At 49.5% G+C, this 24174-nt stretch overlaps 1 protein-coding gene across 2 annotated transcripts in view; it reads right to left on the minus strand.

Annotated features, from left to right (window-relative positions):
* The window catches only part of Cables1 (Cdk5 and Abl enzyme substrate 1), a 100811-nt gene extending 83496 nt beyond the window's left edge, over window positions 1-17315 (minus strand). For both annotated transcript variants that reach the window (XM_038329523.1, XM_038329522.1), the window contains exon 1: window positions 16344-17315. In XM_038329523.1, coding sequence (XP_038185451.1) covers window positions 16344-17071 — 728 coding nt within the window. In that variant the 5' untranslated portion in view covers window positions 17072-17315. The remainder of the gene's footprint in view (window positions 1-16343) is intronic.
* Between the last annotated feature and the right edge of the window lie 6859 nt (window positions 17316-24174).

Below are 24174 nucleotides of genomic sequence, written 5' to 3' on the forward strand. Positions count from 1 at the left end.
AAGGAACAGACTTTTTCTAGCCATTGTCCCCGAAAACACAGTAATAAGTACCTGATCAAAATAGAGTCCTCACTATTTACACATTCTAGGGGCCAGGTATGTAGTAGGCACCGTACCCTTGTTTTGGTCCCCAGCACCAAGTAAACTGATGAGGCTATCACAAAACACAAGTAAATTTGCAAATATAGAACTCATCTGTTAGCTTCTATATCAAAGCCACATCCTGCTCTTGATGAGGATGAGCACAGGCAGAGTGGAAGAGCATGAGCTGCCCAGTGACTGAGGGACACCGTAACACTGTGCTCTTATCAGTCGGCACCAGTAAGCACCTGTCCTTCCCCTCCACACACACTTGGTAATTCAGTTATTTTTTTAAATTTTTGTGTTATTTTGTCATAATTTGACTGTTTAAAATGGTCCAAACCATAGAACTAATGTTTAGTTTAGTGTTCCCAACCACGAGGAAGCTCTGATATGCCCTGGGGACTAAACGCGTACAAGACCCTTCATTTAAGCCTGAGTCCCAGGCTGTCATGTGTGGGCTCAAGCACACATCACCAGCACACATTCATCAGATGTCTTTAAACACATGGAGAACAGTGGTCAGGCTCCCAGGACCTCTGTGCAGAGGGTGGTGCCCACTGCCCTCTGGGTGTCCTGTTCACAGCTTGGAAACCTTTGGCCAAGATCAGCCAGAAGTGCAGAGCTGAGCTGTCTCATCCTCTCTCATTCTGTGTTCTTGTGTGAGAGTTCCCAGCCTGACCAGAGGCTATGGCACAGCCCAGATGTGACCACTCATTTCACTGTTCACTGACTTAACCATATGTTAGCGCACGCGCCTCTCAGAGGTGCCTCTCACGATGATTCCAGAGAGGAGCAAAGTCCACCCTGGATGCTTGAGGCACCACTTCGTGGGATTCCAGACTCAAAGTAAACTGACTCCCAGCATTCTCTTCTTCCTGCTGCAGACAGCTGGACCCCCTGTCTCATGCTTCTGCCACTGTCTCCCCACCATGCTAGAATGTAACTCCACCAAGCTCCCTGCCACCAAGCTGCAGGGTAGGGTCCTTTGTTACAACAATGAGAAAAGTAACTGTGTTGTTTGGTTTTACGTCACCTTGACACAAGCTAGAGTCATTTTGAAAGAAGGACCCTTCAATGAGAAAAACCTCCCCACAAGACTGACCTGTGTGCAAATCTGGGCTGCATCTTTTCATCTTTTTGTTTAATGATTGATGGGGGAAGAGTTCAGCTCACTGTGGAAGGAGCCATCCCTGGACTGGTGGCCCTGGGTGCTATAAGAAAGCAAGCCATGAGAGCAAGCCAGTAAGCAGCACCCTTCCATGGTCTCTGCATCAGCTCCTGCCTCCAGGTTCCTACCCTGGCATCTCTGGGTAATGAACTTCCAAGCTGTAAGAGAAACCCTGAGACGCAGTGACTCGTGCACTAGTTGGGGGGTGGGGGAACAGCACGCCATCCTCCAGGTCAGCACGCCATGCTCCAGCCACAGTCACACATGCATTTCACTTTCTCAGGCTGAGCCCCAGATTGTCAAAGTCTGATGGCACCCCAGCATCAAAACCTGAGCAGACTTGACTGTCCCCGTTACCCAGGTGATTCGACAGCCTCAAGGGAAATCAGCTCACATTGGCATGTGGTCACCCCTCTGAGAAAGTGTTCCAGGCCTAAGGAGGTATCAGACCATTCAACTTTATTTTATAAGGTATTTACATCCAGCAAGAAAAACTGCCTGCAGCATAAGAAAACACGCTGAGACTAAACCCAGAGCTCAAAATGAAAAGCCACTGTTTTCAACCCTAGGGAGAGTGCACTTGACCAAGCCCTAAAGTCCAACAGAGGCACTCTGTTTCTCCTGTGCCCTGAGGTTGGAGGACGATGGAAACAGAGTGGCCAGGGTCGGACATGGCTACCCCAGGCTGAACTAACTCCTAGTTTGAGAGATGCCATCCATCCCTTCTGCCAGGGCTAGAGAAAGATGCTGGAGACTCCCCTGGGGCGTCTCTCGCTAACCACCATTCACAAAAGCGCTGCTTTAGAGCTCTCTGGTGTGCATTCTTGTTCCTTTGAAAACAACAACAAGAAACTTCCAAAATATATCAAATGGCAGAGTGATTTGCTGTCTAACTTGGAGTCTCTCAGATCAGCTTGTGAGTCTGTCTGAAAAGGCAGGCATCTGCTACCAATTTGTGACAATAAAAAGAAAATCAATGTAGAACACTCATGTAAATATTTCCTCCTATGCCAGGTCCCACCAGCCTGTATGTGTCTTACTCATTACTCATTGCCTTGTATTTCAGTCTTGACTTTTCTTTTCCTGCTCCAAAGAGCTAAAGTTCAGCATTTCACTGAGCTATGCAGGCTAAATTCTTTTTCTGTGTAAAGGCCTGCAGGATAGCTGGAATGAGACTGACCATTCCTGATGCTTCCAATCTGCCTGGCCCCCATGAAACACCTATGTCTGAAGAAAGGGGTAATTTGTAAACTGTGGCCTCCTTATCCTGCGTGAAGGCAGCTCCCCGTCAATACAGCCTTCATCAAACACCACATTGTGGAGTGACAAGTGATTATCCTTAAGACAGTGTTAAGAATGTGTTGGACATCTAGGTCCTAGCGGAGTTCAAAACTCATTTAGATAAATTATTACCTTTATCAAATGGTAACAGTGCAGAGGGAGAAAGCGTGGCTTCTGGGGTCAGGTGGGGCCCCAAGCCTGCTGGTTTTAGGGACTTGGGGAGAAAACCAAACTCCAGCAGGTTCAATTCTCCCATTGATATGATGACTTTGGCCTCCATAAAATCTGCAGAGAATCAAGAGGGTATTTTGTTTCTATAACCACTTCAGACTTAGTGAGGATTACAGTCCATGTACCTCACGGAGGTCATGGTCATAGGGTTTGGGCTTCAAACTCACTACAGCACCATGTTCTGGACACATCTGTGGGGGGGTCTCTGTAGTCTTAACAGGCTGCAGAGAGATGAGCCTTAGGAGAAAGGAAAGCAGTTTGCCTCAACACACCTCAGGAGCTGGTGCAGGTTCAAACTCCAGGAATCTGATCCCAAGTGGTTTATCTTAGGCGTATTTAAGCACAGCACAATTTGGTGAAAACTATTCTGGCGATGATTAACTCAATCCTGCATGAACAACAAAGCAATCATAAATCTCCTTAAGGGGCAAAGTAAGATAAATACAGATCAGATGTGATACCCGGAAACTCTTTGTAAAGTCCATAAAGGATGATGGGTTCTATAGACTAAGAGAAACAAATCATGGATAAGGGGGTGGAGTGGGGATTCGATGCTGGAAAAGTCATTAGCCACATATGCAGGGCAAAGGGCACCAGGCTAGTGATTGTGTCTAGATGCTCCTAGACTTCTGGACAGACAATAGGTATTACATTCCTGCCCTTGAAGGGACAGAGCCCTGTGTGCTCAACATTCCAGATTCCCCCAGTGCTTCTCTGTGAGCACAAAGACGTCTGTGCCTCCTACACCTGCCCTGAAGGGCGCTGCTAGGGAACATATTCAGAGAATTATGCCTCTAAGCCAGCCAAAGATTTGAACAAAAATGTCAATATCCAGAATGGAGTCGAGATTCTACCCCCATCTCGCAATCAAACCCCATAGCTCAGGCACCAAGCCATCTCCTTTACCCTAATTTTGGTTTGGTAACTGATTTTGTTGTAATTTAGATCTATGTCCCTCAAGGGCCATGGTGTTAAATGCCTGTGCCCTGGTTACCTTTGGCCTTTGGCTCCTCTGGGAGCATGCTCAACAGAGCACTGTGGAAGCCCAGGCTCTCTCCTCCCGTCTGCTGGACACAAACTGCACACGATCATTTCTCTCACCCAAACAGTTTGCCTACTAGTGGCCCAAAAGATCACGGCCTGCAACTTCCCAAACATTGAGTCAACCTCCCCATGGAGGTCATCTCAGCCATTTGTTAGAGTGACAGAAAGCTTACTTAAAAACACAGGACTTCTGTTCATCCTGCAGGCAGAGGAGAAAGGCTGGTACATCCATGTGAGAACCGACTCCTAGCTCTGACTACAGTTCTTAGCTCTAAAGATGAAAGTTTAAACTCAAGGTGGGGTAGGGCTGATTCCCCTGGAACTCTAGGGAGATTTGTGCCCTCCGGCTCCCAATGTTGCTAGCATTCCTTAACGTTCTCTGACTATGCTATACCAACCTGCCTGTCTGTGTGCTCACATGGTCTTAGGAAGTCACCATTTGGAGCTCCCTGGTTCAGTGTAAGCTTATCTGAAGTACTCATAGACTCCTTTCTGCTAGGTCCCAAGCCCAGCAACATCTAACTGAGGTGCCTATGTAACAAAACAAGTGGAGCTGGGGCCAGGCTCTTCCAGCATCCCTCAGTCCATACCTGTTACAGGATGTGGCTGGCACCCCTGCACACACACACACACACACACACACACACACACACACACACACTCTGAATTTTCCAGCCCAGGCTGGGGTCCTGCCACCAGCTGCCCTTCCTTATACAGTTCAGTCACCTTGGTTACCTAATTCTTTTGTCTACCTTTTACTTTCTTGGCTTCTTAGCCCAGGTTGCCTCTCAGTCTGGGGCTCTTGCTCTCTCCTCCCGTCTCCTCTGTGGTCCTGTTTAGTCTGCAACCACGTTCTGCCTGGACCCTTCCCTCTGCCCGCTGTCTCCCTCACTGCTACAGTAAAATCCTCTCCATTCTTTAAGAGCAGCTGCGTCCCCCTCCTTTGGTTTCAGTTCTTCATCCCAAGAGGTTCCACTCTGCAACTCCCAGAGGGCACAGGGAGGGGACACTGTTAACCTGCATACACCCTGCAAGAACAAAACCTAGGTGCCACAAAAGCAGGTGACTGTTGTGGGCTTTTCCTGGAGAGTCTGCCTGTCCACTCCAGACAAAGAGGGCATCAAGAGACCAAAGGGACAATCCCACCCATGTTAAAGCCAGGCACTTATTTGGGTGACTTACAGGAGGCATGGATGACTCATGTGTGCATCTCTGAAAAGCTCAGAAGTGTCCCTGTTCCCACTGAAGTGAGACTCACTCTCCCTAAGGGAACATCCAATGGGTGGCAATGCCAGGTGCCAACTATGGTATGGCATATGTTCTGTAGGTCCAACTCACAGGTCAGTCATCTCCAAGACTGTCACTGGCTCGCACCTCAGCCCGTGACAACTCACGCAGGCTGTCTCACTGGGGTTGCCTAAAGATCCGAAGGGCAAAGTTAAGCACTAGAGGGCAGGCAGTGGTGGCACACACCTTTAATCCCAGGATTAGGGAGACAGAAGCAGGTGGATCTCTGTGAGTTCAAGGCCACCCTGGTGGTGGTGGCTCAGTACTAGTCCCAGTACCAGGGAGTCACTCCTTTAATCCCAGCACTGGAGGAATATAAAATGGGAGGAGAGAGGCTGAGTCTGTGGTCGCCCAGCCTTGGTAGAGGTAAGGCTTCTCTAGTGGCTTGGCTGCTTTGCTTTTCTGGTTTTTAGGTTGAACCCCAATATCTGACCCTGGGTTTCTACTGTTCATGATATAGGAGTCCTCCACTCCAGTTAATCTGACCCTCCTAAATACTGTGTTTCCCAAGCCACGTGTAGCTGGCGCAGAACTGCATGCAGGAGGGAGCAGGAGGCTGCATGCAATCTCAGTAAAGGGTCTCATGCCCTTCTCCCAGCTCCTTTATGAGACAAAGGTAATAGACCCAACTCGTGAGGGTGTCACTGGGCATTCTCACTGGGTACTCTCACTGGGTACTCACACTGGGTACTCACACTGGGTACTCACACTGCTCTGATTTCAACAGTAAGGGCCAGCTCGGGCCCAGAAGGCAGTGTTACCACAGAAGACAAAAGAGGTGTCGTGCGTTAGGAATAATCACGTGTCTCTGGACCACTGCATTCAATCGTCCTCTTTCACTGACCCCTCCATCCTCTCTCCTGACCTCCTTAGGGAGACATTTCCAGAGCCTGCTTCAATCTGAACCCTAAAGTGGGAAAGGTAGGTGGAAAAATGAAATTCTGGGCATGCCCAAATGCATTTTCCTGAAAGGACAACTCCCACACCAAAAGAGGTAAAGAGTTTTCCTGTGGGCTCCACTCCACTGGTGGCCCCGACCCGGGGCACTGACCCCACCTCAGGACTGGTGGCCCCGACTTCTGCTTCTCTTCTAGAACAAGAATTGGGCCCCATTTGAATACGCCAACCCTGTCTGGATCAGACACCTGGGCAAAATTGATCCTAAAACTGCTGCTGTCCCAATGATAAACAGACTATACCTAGAAGCCTCAACAAAGTTCTAAGTGTTTGTCTGGGGTGCAAAAGGGGAGGTGGGGGACCCGTGAAGAGGAACTTACAACAGGAGTCAGCCAACTCCCTGAGTAGCAATGGACTCGAGGCTATGTGTCACAGCCACACTGTTCTGTCCATTCCCAAGGAACCCTCCTACTGGAGGGGGTAAGCCACTTGGAGCCTGCGAGCTGAATAAACAGCACCTGACCTCAGGGAAGAAGTCTCCCTGGCTTGCCCTGAGGGCGCCCAACAGGGCTGAGAGAGATCCTCTGGCACGGCATCTCCTGTCTGTGCCTTACACACACAGACAAGAAGGGCTATGGTATCTCACCTTACCACTCCCCGGTGCTGAGTCAGCAATGGCAAATAGGCTGCATTGGGGATACAGAGGCACGGTTTCCCATATAGGCTTGTCTTACTACCAGTTATGAAATAATAAAACTGCAGGGACTTAGTCCCCACCACCTTCCCAGGCCTGACCCAGCTTCTCAGTTGCTTCCTGGTGAAAAGCATGGCGTAGTTAGCGGGGTTCAGCTAACTGGACAGAGACTGAGGCTTCAGCTCCACAGCCCAGTCACCTCTGTGACAATCTGCCAACAGGGCCAACGTCATGGAAACACTGGTTTCCACATACCTCTGGTGTGTCTATCAGGGAGTTTCTTGGGGTAAACTGAGAAGAAGCCTACCCTGAATGCGGGCCACACCATCCCACACTGAATAAAAAGGAAGAAGGGAGAGGGCTGAATGTCAGCATTCATTCCTCTCTCTGATTCCTGCTGCAGAAGCCACGTGACCAGCCACTTCGCTGTCTCTGTCATGAGGGACCACATCCCTTTTGACTGTTGTTATCTGAAATAATCCATCTTCAAGTTCTTCTTGATAGATAATCAGTTGCGGCAACAGGAAACCAACACATTCTACAAGGCAGAAACCACAGCCCCAATCTACAGATGAGGGGCCACACTGGGACACAGGGAACGTGAGTGTTGGTGAGGTTTGCTAAGTAGCAGCGCTGTACAACTCCACGGCTGGTCCTTCCCTTCTCAGTCCATTCTCTCCCAATGTGATGGCAAAGCCGGGGAGAGGCAGAGGAGAAGGCAGGGGTGCCAGGGCTCATTCCCCGTGGGAGAAGCTGCCCTTCTTGGGTTCTCGGGAAAAATTTCCATCACTCCTTCCAACCCAGGGTGCTGCTGGCCAGCCCAGGAGGCTATCACCACACTTGATGGGCAGGATGCAGTCCCAAATCTTGGCATAGCACTACTGTTCTTGTCCTTTTCCACACTGACCGCGGCTAACTTCAGGTCCAGTCTGAAGCTCTCTGTGGAGCCCTGGGACAGGATGGAGGGGCCGAGCTGCAGTGCTCGGCAGACCCCTTTGGGTTTGTTAAGTGATGTGACTTAAGGGGTAAGACCTGGATGCTTTAAAACTCCCAGAATTGGGAAAAAGATTTTACATTGTAGTGTTCTTGGTGGCTTTCTAGCCTGTGCTGCCCCTGCCACCTTGGAAAGCCTTGATAGGGAAAACCTATAGAGGCCCTTTATGAGCTGTGAGCTCCAAACAAGTCAAATACACAACACCCGCCGGACAGAGCAAAAGCCACAACACCTCACGCATCTGCCACCTCTCTTCTCTCCTTTCTTCATGGCAGATCCTAAAGCAAACTCCCCTCAACTTGGGAGAGCAGGCTTCAGCGTGAGAGCTCTCTCACCTGGAGCAAAAGTTTAACTTTGCCCAGTCTTCTATCCTTCATAGTGCCAGCCTTCCTCGGACTACAAAGTAGACATTTTTGGTTATTAATAATTGGGTCAATGAGGAAATTGTTTTAAAATAAAAAGAAGTGTTAAGGCAGACAGATCTTTGGTCCTTGCAAACATTCTAGACCCTTGCTGTTTTGTTGTTTTTTTTAACTCTGTCATGAACTCCATCTCCATAAAGTACACAGAGTCCTTCAACTCAAGAGTGAGACCGAGTCCCTCCACGTACTCACATAACACTGCAATGCTCCAAGCGCTAAGGCTTTCTAAGCGTTCTTCCCTGTGGCTAAACATGCAGCAATAAGCCTCAGGGCACCAATGACAACCTCGTTCCATGTGAACTAGTGTGCGATTATCCAAACTACTCGCACAAACAGTAGGGCTGGGAACCCCTTATCAATGCTGTGTTCCAGGAAGTCTCTGAAAACCAACCAAAATCAAAACCATGGCACTGTAGTTGGTAAATGAAAACTTAGCAATGAGTTCATGATTCCCACACAGTGTCAAGTGCTGGGCACAGGATTCTAGGTGCAATATCTCAAAAGATTTTGTGGGCTTTAAAACATATTTTAATTTTTTTTAAGTTAGGTGGTGGTTTAGATACCCAAAGAGGCCAGAGAGGGTCTCAGATGAGTGGACCTGAAGTTAAGGTGGCTGTGGATGGACTGGTGTGGGTGCTGGGGTCCAACTCAGTGCGTGCTCTCAACCACCGAGACATCTCTACAGCCCTGAAAGATTCATTTTAAAATTACAAAGACCAAACTCTTCTGATGGGTTCGCCTTTTGTTTCCTTTGTGGTGCTGGGGACTCAAACTAGGGGCTAGTACACTAGGCAAACACACTACCAAATGATACAGCCACAGCCCTTGTATTGGGAAGTAGAAAATATGACAGTAACCCTGGGGACATTTAGATCACCTTCTGTGGCAGATCCTTTGTTCCCTGAAGCATTTTTGAGGCAGGGTCTTGCTATACAGTGCAGGCTGGTCTTGAACCCACACTGGTCCTCCTGCCTCCATCTTGTGTGTGGTTGCAGGTATGAGCCACCACGTCCAGCTATCCAGCAGATTCTTCAGAAACTGGCTTCCCATGTGTTTCCTTTGATGTGGACAATGGCACAGCCTCCAGAGGGAAAAATTCATGGGTAGGCCTCAGGGCACAGCAGCTCCCAGGAAGCCAGGAAAGGGACCAGCTGGTGGTCTGGTGGAATCCTGTGGTGTTAACAGTCCTGGTCCAGAGCTCACCATCAGCTCTGTCAATACCTCCGCTAGGCAAACCCAGCCCCACCCATAGCTAAGGGATTTTCCGAACATGCAGCAATGAAAGGCGGTGAGAGCCTTGTCCTTGTTTCTCACCTGCTGGAGGACAGCAGGTGGGAGGTACAGGCCACACAGGCAGCCTCAGCTAAGGTTGGGATGGGTCCTTCAGGTTGCAGGACAGAGTGGGAGGTGGTTAAGATTCCTGCTTTACCAAACAAGCTGGGGCAGGATTGAAGGCCTGGGGATTGGGAGAAGATGGTCTTGGGAGAAAAGGATGAATTTGCACTTGGAAGAGGCTTAGTTGAGCCATCCAGTGCATGGGGGTGGGGACAGGAGGGCAGCAACCAGGAGTCAGCCAGGGCCACTTTGTAAGAAATACGAAGAATAAGACTGGTGGGGGCTTAGATGTGGGTCTTAGGTGAGTCTCCCACCCAGGGAGAAGGAATGATGGCCAAAAGAAGAAAGAGGTTATCTCAAAGAACACATGTTATCTAGAGCAGAGTTGCCAATGGTGGGCAGAAAGGGGCCTGGGATACCTGCACACCTGGGCACTGAGAGCCCACCAGGTCAAGCCAAGGAATAAATAGCTGAGGCTTCTGTTGATCTCCTAGTCTCTGTTACAACTCCTTGATTCTGTCATCCTAGCACAGAGAGCCAAAAACAACAGACATGTGAGGGTGTGGCTGTTTCCGGGAAATCGATATGTAAAAGGCCAGTGGACCACACCTTGCTGACCCCTGGTTGGGACCTGCACAACACTGAAGACAGAATGTTAAACAGAGGAGGCCCCTTGATAGAGGCAGTGTGATCAGCTAGGGAGGGCAGCAGGGATGGAAAGGGGAGAGAGGCACCTGAGGAGGGGATTCCCAACTAGGTACCTGATTTCACTACTGTGGTCACAGAGAGTCCTGCTTGCCTTGGCCCACAGAGTTCCTCCTTAGATGATACAGAGGTAAGAATCTAAACAAAGATGTCAGGGTGGGCAATGATCTTTGAGGTCATCAAGTCAGCTTCTGTGGGCTAAAGTTGACGAAAGAAAGTGCAACACAGAGGTGTGCAGGCACCAGCAGATTCCGAAGGCCTGAAAACCATGTCCCAGTATGGACTGAGGAACCTCAGGCAAGTTACTTAACCTCTCTACACCTTAAAACTGGGCTGATAACCAGCTGGGCGGTGGTGGCGCACGCCTTTAATCCCAGCACTCGGGAGGTAGAGGCAGGTGGATCTCTGAGTTCAAGGCCAGCCTGGTCTACAAGAGCTAGATCCAGGACAGGCTCTAGAAACTACAGGAAAACCCTGTCTCCAAAAAAAAAAAAAAAAAAAAAAAAAAAAAAACAAAAAAAACAAACCAGGGCTGATACACTGTCTCAGGATGGCCATAAACAGGACTCACCAAATCCTCATGACTTGCTACATGTGTGTTAAATAATAATACTGTGTCTAAAGTCTTGCTCCAGGAGGGTGAAAAGTATGCAGGCTCTGTGGGAAAGAGCTTACCTACCATCACTCACTGTGCTAAGACACGTGCTTACCTGGGCCACTCAACACAGAGAGGGACCCAATTTTATGTTTATACCTCCTGTGGTCAGCACTGTGGGGCTGTGTGACTGAGTCTAGCCACGGTCAGCATTTGTTGAATCATACGTGATGCAGGACGTGAAGACCCAGTACTGGAGTTTCTTCTACACACCTGACAGAAAAACAAAGTACCCAAGGTCGCCCTCTGCCTGTGCATGACCTTGGACTCCTGATGAGGGAGGGGTGCTGGCTGGGAATGGTGGCCTCCAGAGTCTGAAGTTCAATGTCACCCTCCAGTTTCTCAGGTGGCACAGCGGAGGAGGCACCTGTCTATACTCCCAGTACTTAAAAGACAGGAGTTGGGAGGGGCAGAAATTCAAGACCATCCTTGTGGCAAAGCAAGTTTGAAGTTGGTATGGGCTTCTTGAGACTGCTCCCCACTCTCAGAAAATAAACAAAAGTCTACCCTACACCGAAGGGACTCACTCGGCTCCCTCAGGCACCCATGCATGTTTCCCAAGCATAAACAAACTCACCACCGCTTTGCATCTAATTCCATAGTTAAATTATCCTACACTCCTAAGACAGACATGCCCTTGCCCTTCACAGCCCACAGGCCTTACACTACAAGCCCTGGACAAGCAGGCTCACTTATCCTAAGCCTTTACTACCATGAGGAAACAGGCTGAAAGCCTAGAACTCTCCAAGCTGGTCCTGGGTCAGGTCAGCAGCTCTCACTGTTCCCTCTTGCCCATTGTCACTGGCCACTCCTCCTCACCTCAACTCCCCAGGAAGGTGACTTTGAGCTAGCTGCTGGGTGAGCAAGGCAGAGCGGCTTCCACTCCTCTCCTGGCGAGCAAACACCAGGCTTCCCGTTTGCTCAGCCTTCCAGGATCACACACACTGCAGACTTTGTCACTATAGAAACACTGTGGAGGCCTGGGCCATATGATAATGTTCCTCAGCTCAGTGGTCAGCTCAGTGGTCGCTCAGCCCTTGGAAAGCACCTGCCTGGAGCCTGGCTCTGCCAAGGCCACAGCTCTGGACTCTGGAACTCGTGTTGCTGGAAGCATGGCTCAGAGGTAACCTGGGTTTGCTGACAGCGGAGGAAATCATCCACAAAGCAAGGAGGTGACAAAGTTAGGGGAAATGACCATGTCCCTTCCCAGGCTCTGGCTCTCAATCCCGGATGGTTTGCATTTTTCTTCACGCTAGAATCTCAGAGAGTACAGTGTACAGCGGCAGAAGCTGTGAGGGACGGCACAGAGCAGGGCGGTGGAAAGCCTGAGTGGCTGGAGAAGCAAACAGAAAGGACCTTGGGTTCTTCCCTGAAAGGCTGCACGACTCAAGCCAGTAACCTCGGAGCTCAGGCCTGCGGTTCAGGAAGTTGTCAGATCTGGACAGTGCCTCCCTCCACAGCGGCTTCTCCTTTATCCCAAGGCTGGTTAGCTGCTCAGAAAGGACAACTAGCCTTTGTTTCGGGCAATAAATAATCCAGGCTGGCCTTGATCCTCCTGGACTGGGATCCTGAGAGCCAGTACTGCTGAAGAAAGCTACCCTGCTTGACTGGACCACCTGCTTTCTAAGAGCAGATCCCCAGGGCATGTTAGCTGCACTGGCACATGACCTAGAGCACACTTAACATTCAGGAAATCTTAGCATTCAGAAAGGTAAGTACAGCCAAGGCATTTGCAAGGGGCCAAGACACAGGCCAAAGAGCTCAAGAGGAAAGTTGCCGATTCACCTGCCTGGGTCACACACCAGCATTCCAACCCAAAACATGGGTCCTCCATCATATGGCTCCTTCCCCTGCCCAGGGTCATACAGCTATCATGGCACCAGCTTTCCAACCCAGTACATGGGTCCTTCATCATATGACTCCTTCCACCGTAAACGTCGTTCTGCATGGGACACAGTGATCATTACATGCAGAGCTAACTCAGGTGTTCTAAAGGCCAAGACCTGTGCTATTTTTAAACAGTACAGTTTAAAAACAGTGCCCCTGGCTGGCACTCATGCCTGAGCCCCACTGAGAAGCCCTCTGGCTGGCACTCACACCTGAGCCCCACTCTGCACCCCCTGGCTGGCACTCACGCCTGAGCCCCATGCTGCAGCCCCTGGCTGGCACTCACGCCTGAGCCCCATGCTGCAGCCCCTAGCTGGCACTCACATCTGAGCCCCACGTTGCAGCCCCTGGCTGGCACTCATGCCTGAGCCCCACGCTGCAGCCCCTGGCTGGCACTCACACCTGAGCCCCACGCTGCAGCCCCTGGCTGGCACTCACACCCGAGCCCCATGGGAAGCCCTCTGGCTAGCATTCATGCCTAAGCCCCACGCTGCACGCCATTCAGCAGCTTCCAAGGTTCTCTGAAGCCTGCTGTGGCCTTGGATGATGTTTTTAAAATAAAATGTTTTAAAACCTTACCAAAAATCTGCTCCCTTTGTCTATTTAACACCTTGCCCATGTGGGGCTCAGCAGTGTGTACAGTTAAACTGCAGCTCAGAAACCCCAGAGCTGCACAGAGATCCTTTCACAAGGGCCGGCAGGATTCTGGGAGCCCTGCAAACACAAGGGAGCCTAGGAAGTGGTAACAAAGTTGGAGGATGAAACAGAAAAAAAAATCAGACCATCAGAAGAGGGCTACAGAATCACAGGAACAACTGGCCTGCTATGCTCCAGAAAACTGTTACAGTCAGGAGTGGGCCTACTGTGTGCAAGACAATGATAAGGCTGAGGGGCAGAAAGGAAGGGGCTATGTATGGATGGCAAAAACCCAGGTTCCTCTCCAGTCCCAAGCCCAGTCCATGGCCAAGGTGCCTCTCAGTGGCTGGGCCAGTCTTCAATCTGACCCTGGAGTCTCCCTGTCTGCGAAAGAATTCACACTCAGGGCAGTTGCGTGTGTGTGTCGGGGGGTCAAAGACCTTTGATGTCCAGTTTCTGTGTACAGCGGTGGTGACCACCGCTTGGATTCATGGCTACTGAGCTTGCATCCTAAGCTCCGACCACAGAAATGCTCCTCCCACCGCAGTTCCAACACGGACAGCAAGGCGATTCATTCTAATTGGTTTTATGAGTCCAGATGAGCCGGGGTTACAGCAGAGTGGCTGAAGGCTTCTCTGGCTTGCCTAAGGAGCTGGGTTCCGCCCCTGTCCCTTAAGAGTGCAGAGGGAAGAAACCAGACGCAGTTTTGAGAGTCCAGGCCTTGAAGTTGTGATTTTTATATATCCATGACAAACTCAATATTGAAGAGCTTCAACTCACTATGAAGAGCGGACTTGAGCCCACTATGGCAGCTCTTATGAACCACCTGGGGAACCTGGGCAAGAACTCGTGTGGGACATAGTGGAAACAGACTGCTCTTTTGAACTCTCCATAAGTCTAAGGGTCCAGAGTTCACAATCAGGAAAAAACAAGGTTCCATAGACTTTCTTACAGAGCTAGGAAAGAATCCACAGAAACTCTGCATTGATTGGCAGCTCACCTCCCAGTAGATTTTGTAAAACAGTGTATTGAGAGGGCCCACTGGCCACTGGGCTTCAGAAAGTCAATACACCAGGAAGGCAAGGAGCAGCAGAGGGCTGGCCCTACCAGGGCCACAGGTGAGCCAGCGCAAGCAACCTCGAGCAGGTGAAAGTCCTCTTGAGGGGCCATAAAACTGACACACCTCGGAAAAAGTCTCAATGGTGACAGTGACATTCCTCAAACACCTCAGCCTTCCCTCTGCCCCCTCCCCCAATTAAGAACTGCCAAAATCAGGTTGCCAAATACAGGCTATTCAGAAATAGTTTGGTCAAGTATGACTGTCAGGTAGACACATCTTTAGGATGTGTGTTTGGACAGAAGAGATCTTAGTCAGGTGGTGACAGTGCATATCTTTAATCCCAGCACTTGCAAGGCAGAGGCAGGTGGATCTGTGAAGTCAAGGTCAGCCTGGTCTACAGCGTGAGTTTCAGGACAGCCAGAGCTACTTAGAGACACCCTGTTTAGAAAAACAAAAATAAATAAGTAAATAAGGCACCCTAAAGTTTTCCAGGACTAGGATTAGCAAGGGAGCTCAGGGTGTCCTTTGTGTTCCACACCTCTGGAACGAGTTTCCAGGAGGAAGTGTGGAAGGTAATCCCATTTCCTGATGCTGTCAGCACATCTGCCCTCCAGGCCACATGCTGTTTTAGCATAATGCCTGTCATAAACTCTGCGGGACTTAGGCTCAGACTCCAGAGTCACTAAGAGCCAGGGTGTGAGGTCAAGTGCTAACACTATTTCGCCAGCCTAGGGCTGCCCAACCACTCATAGGCTTTCCAGAAGATGCATGCTCTGACAAGAAATGCCAGGGCAGGATTGCCACTTGTACCCGGAATCACTCATTCATTGGTGCAATCAGGAGGCTGACTCCCCAGACTCCACCCCCGTGCCTAAGTCACCCCCACCCCCACCCCGTACACTGGAACTATCAGACCCAACAGCAGCATGGTTCTGGCTACAGCACTGGGAAGCCACCAAACTCCTGTGTGCACCCAGCTGCTTCTTCTCTCATTCCATTCAGAAAGGAAGTTTTCCAACAGCGGTCACCTTCTTATTCAGGCCATAGCAAGTCTGAGCCCTCGCTGAAGCGTCAAGGAGAGCATGGGCAGCCGAAGTGGTCTCCCTCCATCCCTAGGTGCCCACAGAACGTTGGCAAGGGCCTAGCCCTTAAAGGAAACAGAGGTTCTGGTTCCCTAAGTTTCTGCTAGTTAACTAAGATGGGATAATTTCTTAGGAGGCTTTTATTAGCTAGGAAGGGCTCTGCTGCAAGCGTCTCACTATCCCACACGGAACCAAAGCCAACTGCACCAACATACGGCAATGGACTACAGCTATTTCTCCATTAAGTAGATTTCACGGTTTTGCTAAGATGTCACAAACCCGCAAATAACTCACACAAGCATATAGCAAGCTTCTAACTCTCGCCAATTTTTCTCCGAATTTAAGTCTCAGGCCATATTTCCTTTCTGCCCCCAACACCCTAGGCCTGGACCAAGGAAATGCCAGAAAAAAACTTTCCACTTCTTAGAAAAACAAAAGGAAAACACGATTTCCCGGGCTCCACAAAGTTTTCCAGTGGATTCCCACGTGTCTGCTACTAGTTGGGGCTCCGGAGCGCCGCCCAGTCCCGGCCCCACCCACTGCACCCGGCCTGCTCGCCCGGAGCTGGGGACGCGCCTCCGGGTCTGGACCGGTTTTCAGGAAGCTTGCACCGGGAGGCTTGAGAGCAGCTTTTTAACTGCCTCTTCCAACTCCCTGACCAAAGCAGGGGCATGGTGCGCCTTCGGCTAGTGCCGAGTTCATGCACACGTGTGACCACATACTCCCTGGGCCTCTTCCCCTTTTCACATGCCCTAGTAGTTCGGGATTCCAGCCAGGAGCCCGGGATCTAGTCAGGCGCGGGAAGGTGGGAGCGACCCCCGTGGGGTTCCTGTCGTAAGGACACCGCAAAGCTGGCCGCTCCTGGCATCCAGAATACTCACCGGGACCTCTGCAGCTGCTCCAAGGCGCTAGTGCTGCCGCCCTGGCCAGGCTGCTCCAAGGCGCAGTAATTTTGCGAGTTCTGCCTGGAGAAGGCGATGGGCAGGATTCCCTGAGTGAACGAGTTGAGGCGGCCCCGACTGCCGCTCGCACTCCCGGGGGTCCCAGGGCCCAAGAAGCTGGCCAGAGGCACCTGCACGTTGATAAAGGCATCGTCCTCCTCCAATTCCTCCTGTCCGACGCCACCCGGACCGTCGGGCAGCTGCAGTTGAGCACCCGTGACAGCTGGGGCTGAACGGGGAGGCAGCGATTCCCCCGACGGCCGGGGGACCAGGGACGGAGGCAGCGGACAAGGGCTGGAACCGGAGACCGCGGTCCACGGCGCGACCGCGGTGCCCGGTGCCGAGAACGCGCTGCAGCCGGCGGCCAGCAGGCTGATCCTAGCCCTCGCTCCGGGTTTGGTCGCGCCGCCCTCCTCGCCGCCGCCCCACTCGTCGTCCTGCAGCAGCGGCCGTCCATCCAGAGAAATGTTGGTGAGGAAGGACAGGGCAGCCTGGCGGCGCCGCGGGTCCACGCGCGACTTACGGAGAGGCTCGGATTTAGCGGTAGCCGGAGGCGGCGGCGGCGCCTGCACCCCGCTGTTGGCCGCCGCGTCCGTGCCGCGGCGGCTGCTGCTGCTGTTGCTGCTGCTGCAGGCGGCCGTGCCCGCGGTGGCAGTCGCCGCCGCCATTGTGTCCGTCTGCGGCGTCAGTTCCGCGGTGCCCAAGAAGCGAGTGGCGGGTGCCTAGTGCTAAGCGGCGGCCGCGAGCTTCGGCGACCGGGGCTGGGCAGGGCGCGGGGCGCGGGCGCTGTGCGAGGCGGCGGCCCTGCCCTCCCGAGGCCTGGCCATGCTCGGTCCTGGGCGCTCGGTCGCCGCTGGGACTCACGCGCTTCTGGTTCGCCCTCCACGCCCGGGACCCACGCGCACTGGCGGGCCCTGCGCGCCGCGCGATCGCGTGTTCCCCGGCCCGGCCGGCCGTATTTATAGGTGCGCGCGCCCCGCGCTCGTGCTCCCAAGCGCTCTTTGCAATAACACAGTATCACGTGTGGGGAATGAGACCTGGGAGGAAAACAAAGCCGCAGGCGGAGTCCGCAGCGGCGGGAGGCGACCGTGCTGGAGGAGGAGGAGGTGAAAGAGGAGGAGGAAGGCAGAGACCGGCGCGTGGCAGGGCGGGGGCTCGCCCGGCCGGTCCTATTCCTGGGGCTCGCGGAAGCCAGGTGCTGGAGGCGAGCACGTCACCTCTGTACGCTCGGGCGGAGAATCGCGGGTGTCCACAGAGCCCAGTGAGCCACAGCCCAGGCTTGTGCTCGCAGAAGAGTTCACAGGGAGATCACCTGGAGCCTTTGCACCGCGAACTAGTAACCGAATCTAGCGTTACCCGTGGGCCTGGGCACACCGGTCCTTGTTAACAGTTACGCGGGAGGGCACAATTTTCTACGTGGACATTCCCACCGAAATAGTCGCTAACCACTGGGATGTGCCCCGACTCTTTCGCAGACCCAGGGGGTGGCTGCCAAGATTAAGGATGAATAAAGGCATCTAGCTGCCTAGGTTTGTGAGCACCTTCTATGTGAGCCAGCTGTTTTACATACACACCCCGGGTGCTCTTAGCAAAAGATAGCAGGATTTTCATTTGGTCCCTGAAAATGTATTGCATTTTCTTTGAAGATCTGGGTGGGCTAAAATAATCTTGCACTTATGTTCCTGTCGTCACCTTTAAATGTTTGCGAGTGTAATCTCTTTACTCATCTGTAAACGGGGACAGATACGGACAGTTATTTCCATTTATCTCATAAACATCCTTTTGGCTCCTGGTTATATGTTCCAGAAATATGGGTTCCTGCCTAAGGACACTGATTCTGGACCCACCCCGCAACAATTTTTTTTTAGGACTTGCAACTGTGGGACTACCCAGGGGCTTCCCAAAACGTCCACCCAGTTTTCTAAGCCAAAACTAAACACAGTATGGAGCAACTGTCTTCCTGAATTAGGCTCTGCGACACCTAAGAAGCCTTGCTACACTTCTCCGCGGGAGGAGCAAAGTGTTTAAGGTGAACGGATTAATTTAATTAGAGGTTTAAATTTAGCCTTGGAGCTAATGGGTAACTCTACATTGAAATTCCACTCCATTTTGGCAGAGTAAATTAAGTAGTGGAGAGCAAGCATACACGACTCAGAGAAGTGCAGCCAACCTGGACTCAGAAATATGTGAGTTTGAGTTACACATACCGGGGACAAACAGGTCACATGGCTGTTTGCATGAATAATTGTTCATATGTAATTCTGAGCCATATTTAGGCCTCATAAAAAGTATGCCAACTCACAACAGTTAAGTCTAGCGACCAAGTCTGGATTTTATCAGGTTTTTAATTACTTTAACTACCTTGAAACTTCAATTCACTTTATTACAATTGACTTAATTTACCTGATCACTGACCTAGCTTTTCTGGAAAGGAATGTTAAATGAGACTCCAATTCTGCCCCTGTAAAAGAAAAAAAAAGTTGAACTATTTTATAACAAAAAATTGATGTTTTAAATAAACAGGAGGGGGACTCACTAACAATCTCATTGTCTATGAAAATATTTTAATATTTTTATTATTTTTTGTTTTGAATATTTTTAGTTTTATCTTATTAAGACAGTTTTTTTTTTTAATTCTGTCCTGGGCACATTTTAAAACAAAAGGGAAAGCAGACTGCTTGTGCCTTGGGAGTTTGCATGTTGTGTGGTGATTGTCTTTCCACATCACTGTAATGGTTCGTGGTGCTCAATTTGATGGAGCACTTATAAGTTACTAAATCCTGTGTTTGTAAGGTTGTTGGCACCATTACTGCCATCAAGAACACGACAGTAATAGTCTTTTAGTCTTTTGACTATAAAATATACCTACCTATCTATATTTATTTATCTATCTATATTTATTCATTGCCTTTGGGGGTTGCACTCATTCTTGGTGAGCACTCCCCCACTGAGCTTTATCCCCAGCTCTCTTCTTGCTTCTAGATTTTAGACAGAGTCTCTGGAGTCTAGGGTGGCACTGGAGGCAGGCCTTAAACTCCTGAACCTCCTGCCTCAGCTCCCAGACGGCTCATCACAGGCCTCTTACACAGAACCCCAGATGATCCTGCAACATTAGCATGTTTTAGTTTAAACAGTTTCTGGTATGGATGGCATGCCCCATTTTAAGGCCTTCTGTCCAGAGATCTAATTGCCTCCTGAAATTCTTGCTGGGTACTAATACCTTTTCAGCAATCCGTTTATTTGACCATTTGATGTAACTGCTTATTTTAAGTTTCAAGTAGGCAAACTGATTTCAAATGTTTATTAAAAGCATCAAACAGGAACCAGTGTCTGCTTAGTTTCCATGTCTCTGTGATCGCCTAGTGGGGTCCTGAGATATGGTTTATTGTTCCCTCACTGTGTGTCAGCCAGAGTACGTCTCTGTGATCGCCTAGTGGGGCCCTGAGATATGGTTTATTGTTCCCCCACTGTGTGTCGGCCACAATGGACTGGACCACCCAGAGGTGATGGTGAAGGGGCATTGTTGCTGGGATTTTAAAGACAAAGCACAGAAACACTCAATAAAGTCACTCATGGTGACTGGGCCAGCACACAGGCCCCACTGGCTCCCAGACACAAGCATGTTTCTGCTCCCTCTACTGGTAAGGCTGTTTTACAGGCAGGCAGTCATGAGAGTCAACTAGAGTGGACACCCGAGCTGCAGAGTAGGAGATCTGGGTTTCCAGAGGAGTCACGTAACCTCTCTAAGCTCATTTCCTCTATGGTCGCTCTGCTTTCCAGGGGACGCTGCACTGGAAGAGTCTGCTCATCTCCGATGCACGTCAAATGCCAGGCCTTATCCTCGTAGGTCCTGAGATATTTCAGATTCATTCATCTTTAATTATTAGTTGTTGGATCATTTATTGAGCAACTTCTCTGTGTGTGTGTGTGTGTGTGTGTGTGTGTGTGTGTGTGTGTGGTGCACATGTGAGACAAAGGAATAAAAGAAGTGTGGCTTGTATGCACTTGTACCCTTGATAGTTAAAACAGCAGACAACACGAGCTCAGGGCTACATTTAAAGAAATGTTCTACGACTGCTGATTGTCAAATGAGCAATGGATCATTAGAACGGGAAAATGGAGCTTTTAGGGGTGGGGGGAGATTTGGGACAGGTTTTCCCTGGCTGTGCTAGAACTTGCTCCCTTGACCAGGCTAGCCTTGAAGTTATAGAGTTCCACCTGCTTCTGACTCCTGAGTGCTGGAATTAAACCCACCACCACCACCGCCCAGCTTTGGAAAGGGAATTTGAAATTTGAAATGAGACCTGTTTGGGGAGGCATTAAGCAAGGTCAGAATCTGAGATGCCCTAGAAAGTTACTATGGTCTAGACCCCACAGGTCCATGTGATAAAGGGCTGTCCCTCAAGGAGGCATGGTTAGGAGCTGGGTTGGGTTTTTGGAAGGTCAGCATTGCTGCGAGAAAGTTAGGTCATTGAGTGCATACCTCTGGAAGGTTGTGGGGTTCTGATGCCTTCTGCCGGTCATTTAGCACCCCAGCCTTGAGGTAGGGGTTTTGCTTACCTCATACTCACCTCATTATGCTGTTTCTTCATGGATCAAAAGCTTTTGGTGCAATCATTTATGACAGAAACCTTCAAAATGGTGAGTTAAAACACACCTTTCTTTTAAAATATGTGTGTGTGCATGCATGTGTGCCTGTGTCTCTGTGTGTGTGTGACAGTACACCTATGGAAATCAGAGGACAATCCTAGGGAGTTGCTTTTCTCATTCCACCATGTGGCCTTTGGCATTAAATTCAAATTATCAGGCTTGGCAGCTAGAGCTACCTCTTTCAAACCTTTTCTCTATAAGTTGATTAGTTCAAATTTTTGTTAGAGAAATAGGTAACCAACTACACAATTTTGTGTTTAAATTCCTTATGCACTGTGGCCATATAGGACTAGAAAGTGAAATGCAGTTTTCCCCTCAGCCCACCCTCATTTGCACTTTCATAGTTCCTTTTCATATTTAGGTTTCAAGTCTGGAAGCTTCCTTTGCCTCCATGGACCCAGATGCATGCACTGTTTCGATCAACAAATTCAGTACCTGGGCTTTTACAAAAAAAAAAAAAAAAAAAAAAAAAAAAAAAAAAAAAAAAAAAAAAAAAAAAAAGAGGCAGGGGGAAGAGCCTACATAAAATTGCTGGCCCTTAGAAATAATACAGTGAACCAATAAGTCTGAAAACTGGCTTAGAAATGGTAGTGGACATCACTCAGAAGTTGACAAAGGAGATATAAGTCTGTAGAGTGAGAAACATCCAGGCTCCGGTGCCGATTTAGACGAGCAGGTCTCCAGCTTGGGTAAGTTCTCGGCTCTGTGTCTCAGTGTTCTGGTGTGTCAAGGTGAGGTTGGCAGCATTTTACCTTGCGGGCTTGGGAGCATTGCTGGTAATGTGAGTTATATAACCAGCACCAGGCTGTCTGGCACTCATAGTTAGGTATTTTTAGAAAGATTCAGCCTATAGAAGCCTCATAGGAGGGCCAGGATGCTTTGGGTCCTAGCATTTGTAGCTTCCCTCGTGTAGGCAGGATCAGAAGAGACCCTGGTTATTGGCTCCAGTTCAGATCAGGTTATTTTATATGTGTTCCACCAAAACAGAGGCTGTCCCCCACTGCTGGACACACAGAAGACTGGTGTATCTTAAAATCGAGGCCTGGTGTCCTGAGAGGCCTGCTTTCCTGTGCCCAGTGAAATGCCCTAGGCCAAGCAAGGTCCCAGGCTTTGAGAAGTTGACCTTGCTTGAATATGTTCAAGAATGTGTTATGTCTGTTGACTTGAGAGAATAGGGACAGAAGGGAAGATAGGGACATGTCCACTGACTCCCTGTTGGTAACTTGTCATGAATATCTTCATTTCTTTCCTTGGTTTTCCCTGGGACTTCTGGGATGTGATACAACATTCGAATAAAATCAGAAGTTGAGGGACAGTAAATGATAAAATAGGTCGCTGGGTAATCACAGCCCCAGAAAGCAGCTGATGAAATGTGACTTGTAACTCTCATCCCTGTATTTCCTAAACGCCAGTCCCTTGCCACGTTCTCCTTGAGATTCTGTGACTTCTAGGGCAGATTGGAAGTGGGCCTCTCCGTAGCTTCCAGTGGAGAAAGTCGCTGTCGGCACTGTGATGCCTTCGGTACTGAAGACAAAGGGACGAAGAAAGCAGCAGAACAGAAAGCCCCGTGCCGGCCTCTGGCATAGCTCCTAAAACAGCGCTTTTCAGCCTCTGTACCCAGGCCACTCTTCAGCACAGGGCTTCTGTTTTTGGTTTTCAAGACAGGGATTCTTTGTGTAGCCCTGGCTGTCCTGGAAATGGCTCTGTAGACCAGGCTGGCCTTGAACTCAAACCTTTAAATGAACTCAATAAAGGCATGCACCACCACTGCTTAGTACAGGCCAGGGCTTCTTAAATGCTTCCTCTACACAAACCCTTTTGCCAAAGAAATTTTTATGTGACCACAGCACTTAGGTATATAAAATATGTACACAAAACATTTGCTGGTAATAAGTCATGAAATTTATTTGAAACAGTTTTGATACTCATGTAATTTTGCCATTTATTAAAGATGAATTCAAGTTTGCACACTAACGATGTATTTAAAGCTGAACCTTGTCTGATATTTGACACTGCAGGATGCAAAGCCTCTTGCGATTTTCAGAGTTATCCATCAATGCTGAGAACACCGCTTCATGAAGATACGCAGCACAAAACAACAGACATACACCAGTTAAGAGCACTTCTTGCTCTTGCTAGAACCCAGGTTTGGTCTCCAGCAACCAGTTGGTGGCTTACAATCATCCTTAATGCCAATTCCAGGAAATACAATGTCATATACGTAAGATAAATAAATCCTTATTCTTTTTAATGACAGAAGTATCTTCAGGGCCATTTCAGAAACTGTTGACTATTCTGTCTTAGTCCCAAGCCAAAATTCGTTTAATGATTGTAATTGTTGTCAATTTGACTGGATTTAAAATCACCTAGGAGACATGACTCTGCACAGCCTGCGAGGGTTCCCGAAGTGCTACAGAAGGATGCAAGCAGCACCAGCCATGTGCTGGATGCTGCTCCATCACTCCCTGTTACCTGCTTGCAGATGCCTGTGACCAACCCCTTGTGCCTCTACTGCCAGGTCCACTGTGGTGTCCTGCACACCCTCTAGTCTTTTCCTTAAGGTTATTTTGTCAGATATTTTGTGAGCCCAGTGACAAAATAATTAATATGATTTTATAAGAAACTCATCAGCAACTCAAACAACAAATTTTTAAACCAAATATTCTAACAGTACAATAAGAAGATACACTGATTTGATACTATTATGCTGAGGAGTACCAGTATGATAATATTTAAAGTCTTTGACTCTCATGATTAAAACGTTTTATTTCTAGAAGAGCAGAAAACTTTGGACATACAATAAAAACACCTTAACACAGCGGGGTTTGGAAACACCTTTTCCTCCCAGTAGTCAGGAGAGGCAGAGGTAGGAAGATCTCTGTGACTGGGGGCCAACATGGTCTTCATAGAGACCCTGTCTAAGAAACCAAGAGAAAAAGGAAAGAAAAGAAAAGGCAAAACCACTGTAACACCTAACATACAGGTCTCAAACCTTCAAATCTGAGCTGTTCTGGCAGTGATCAGCAATGTTGCTGGTAAAACGGCATGCGTGGCAGAAAGTGTGTGTGTTCTGTGTTCAGAAGCAAGGCCTCAGTGAAGTCACGGGGCAACACAACAGCAC

Source organism: Arvicola amphibius, chromosome 5, assembly GCF_903992535.2.
Source record: "Arvicola amphibius chromosome 5, mArvAmp1.2, whole genome shotgun sequence".
NCBI classification, from domain to species: Eukaryota; Metazoa; Chordata; class Mammalia; order Rodentia; family Cricetidae; genus Arvicola; species Arvicola amphibius.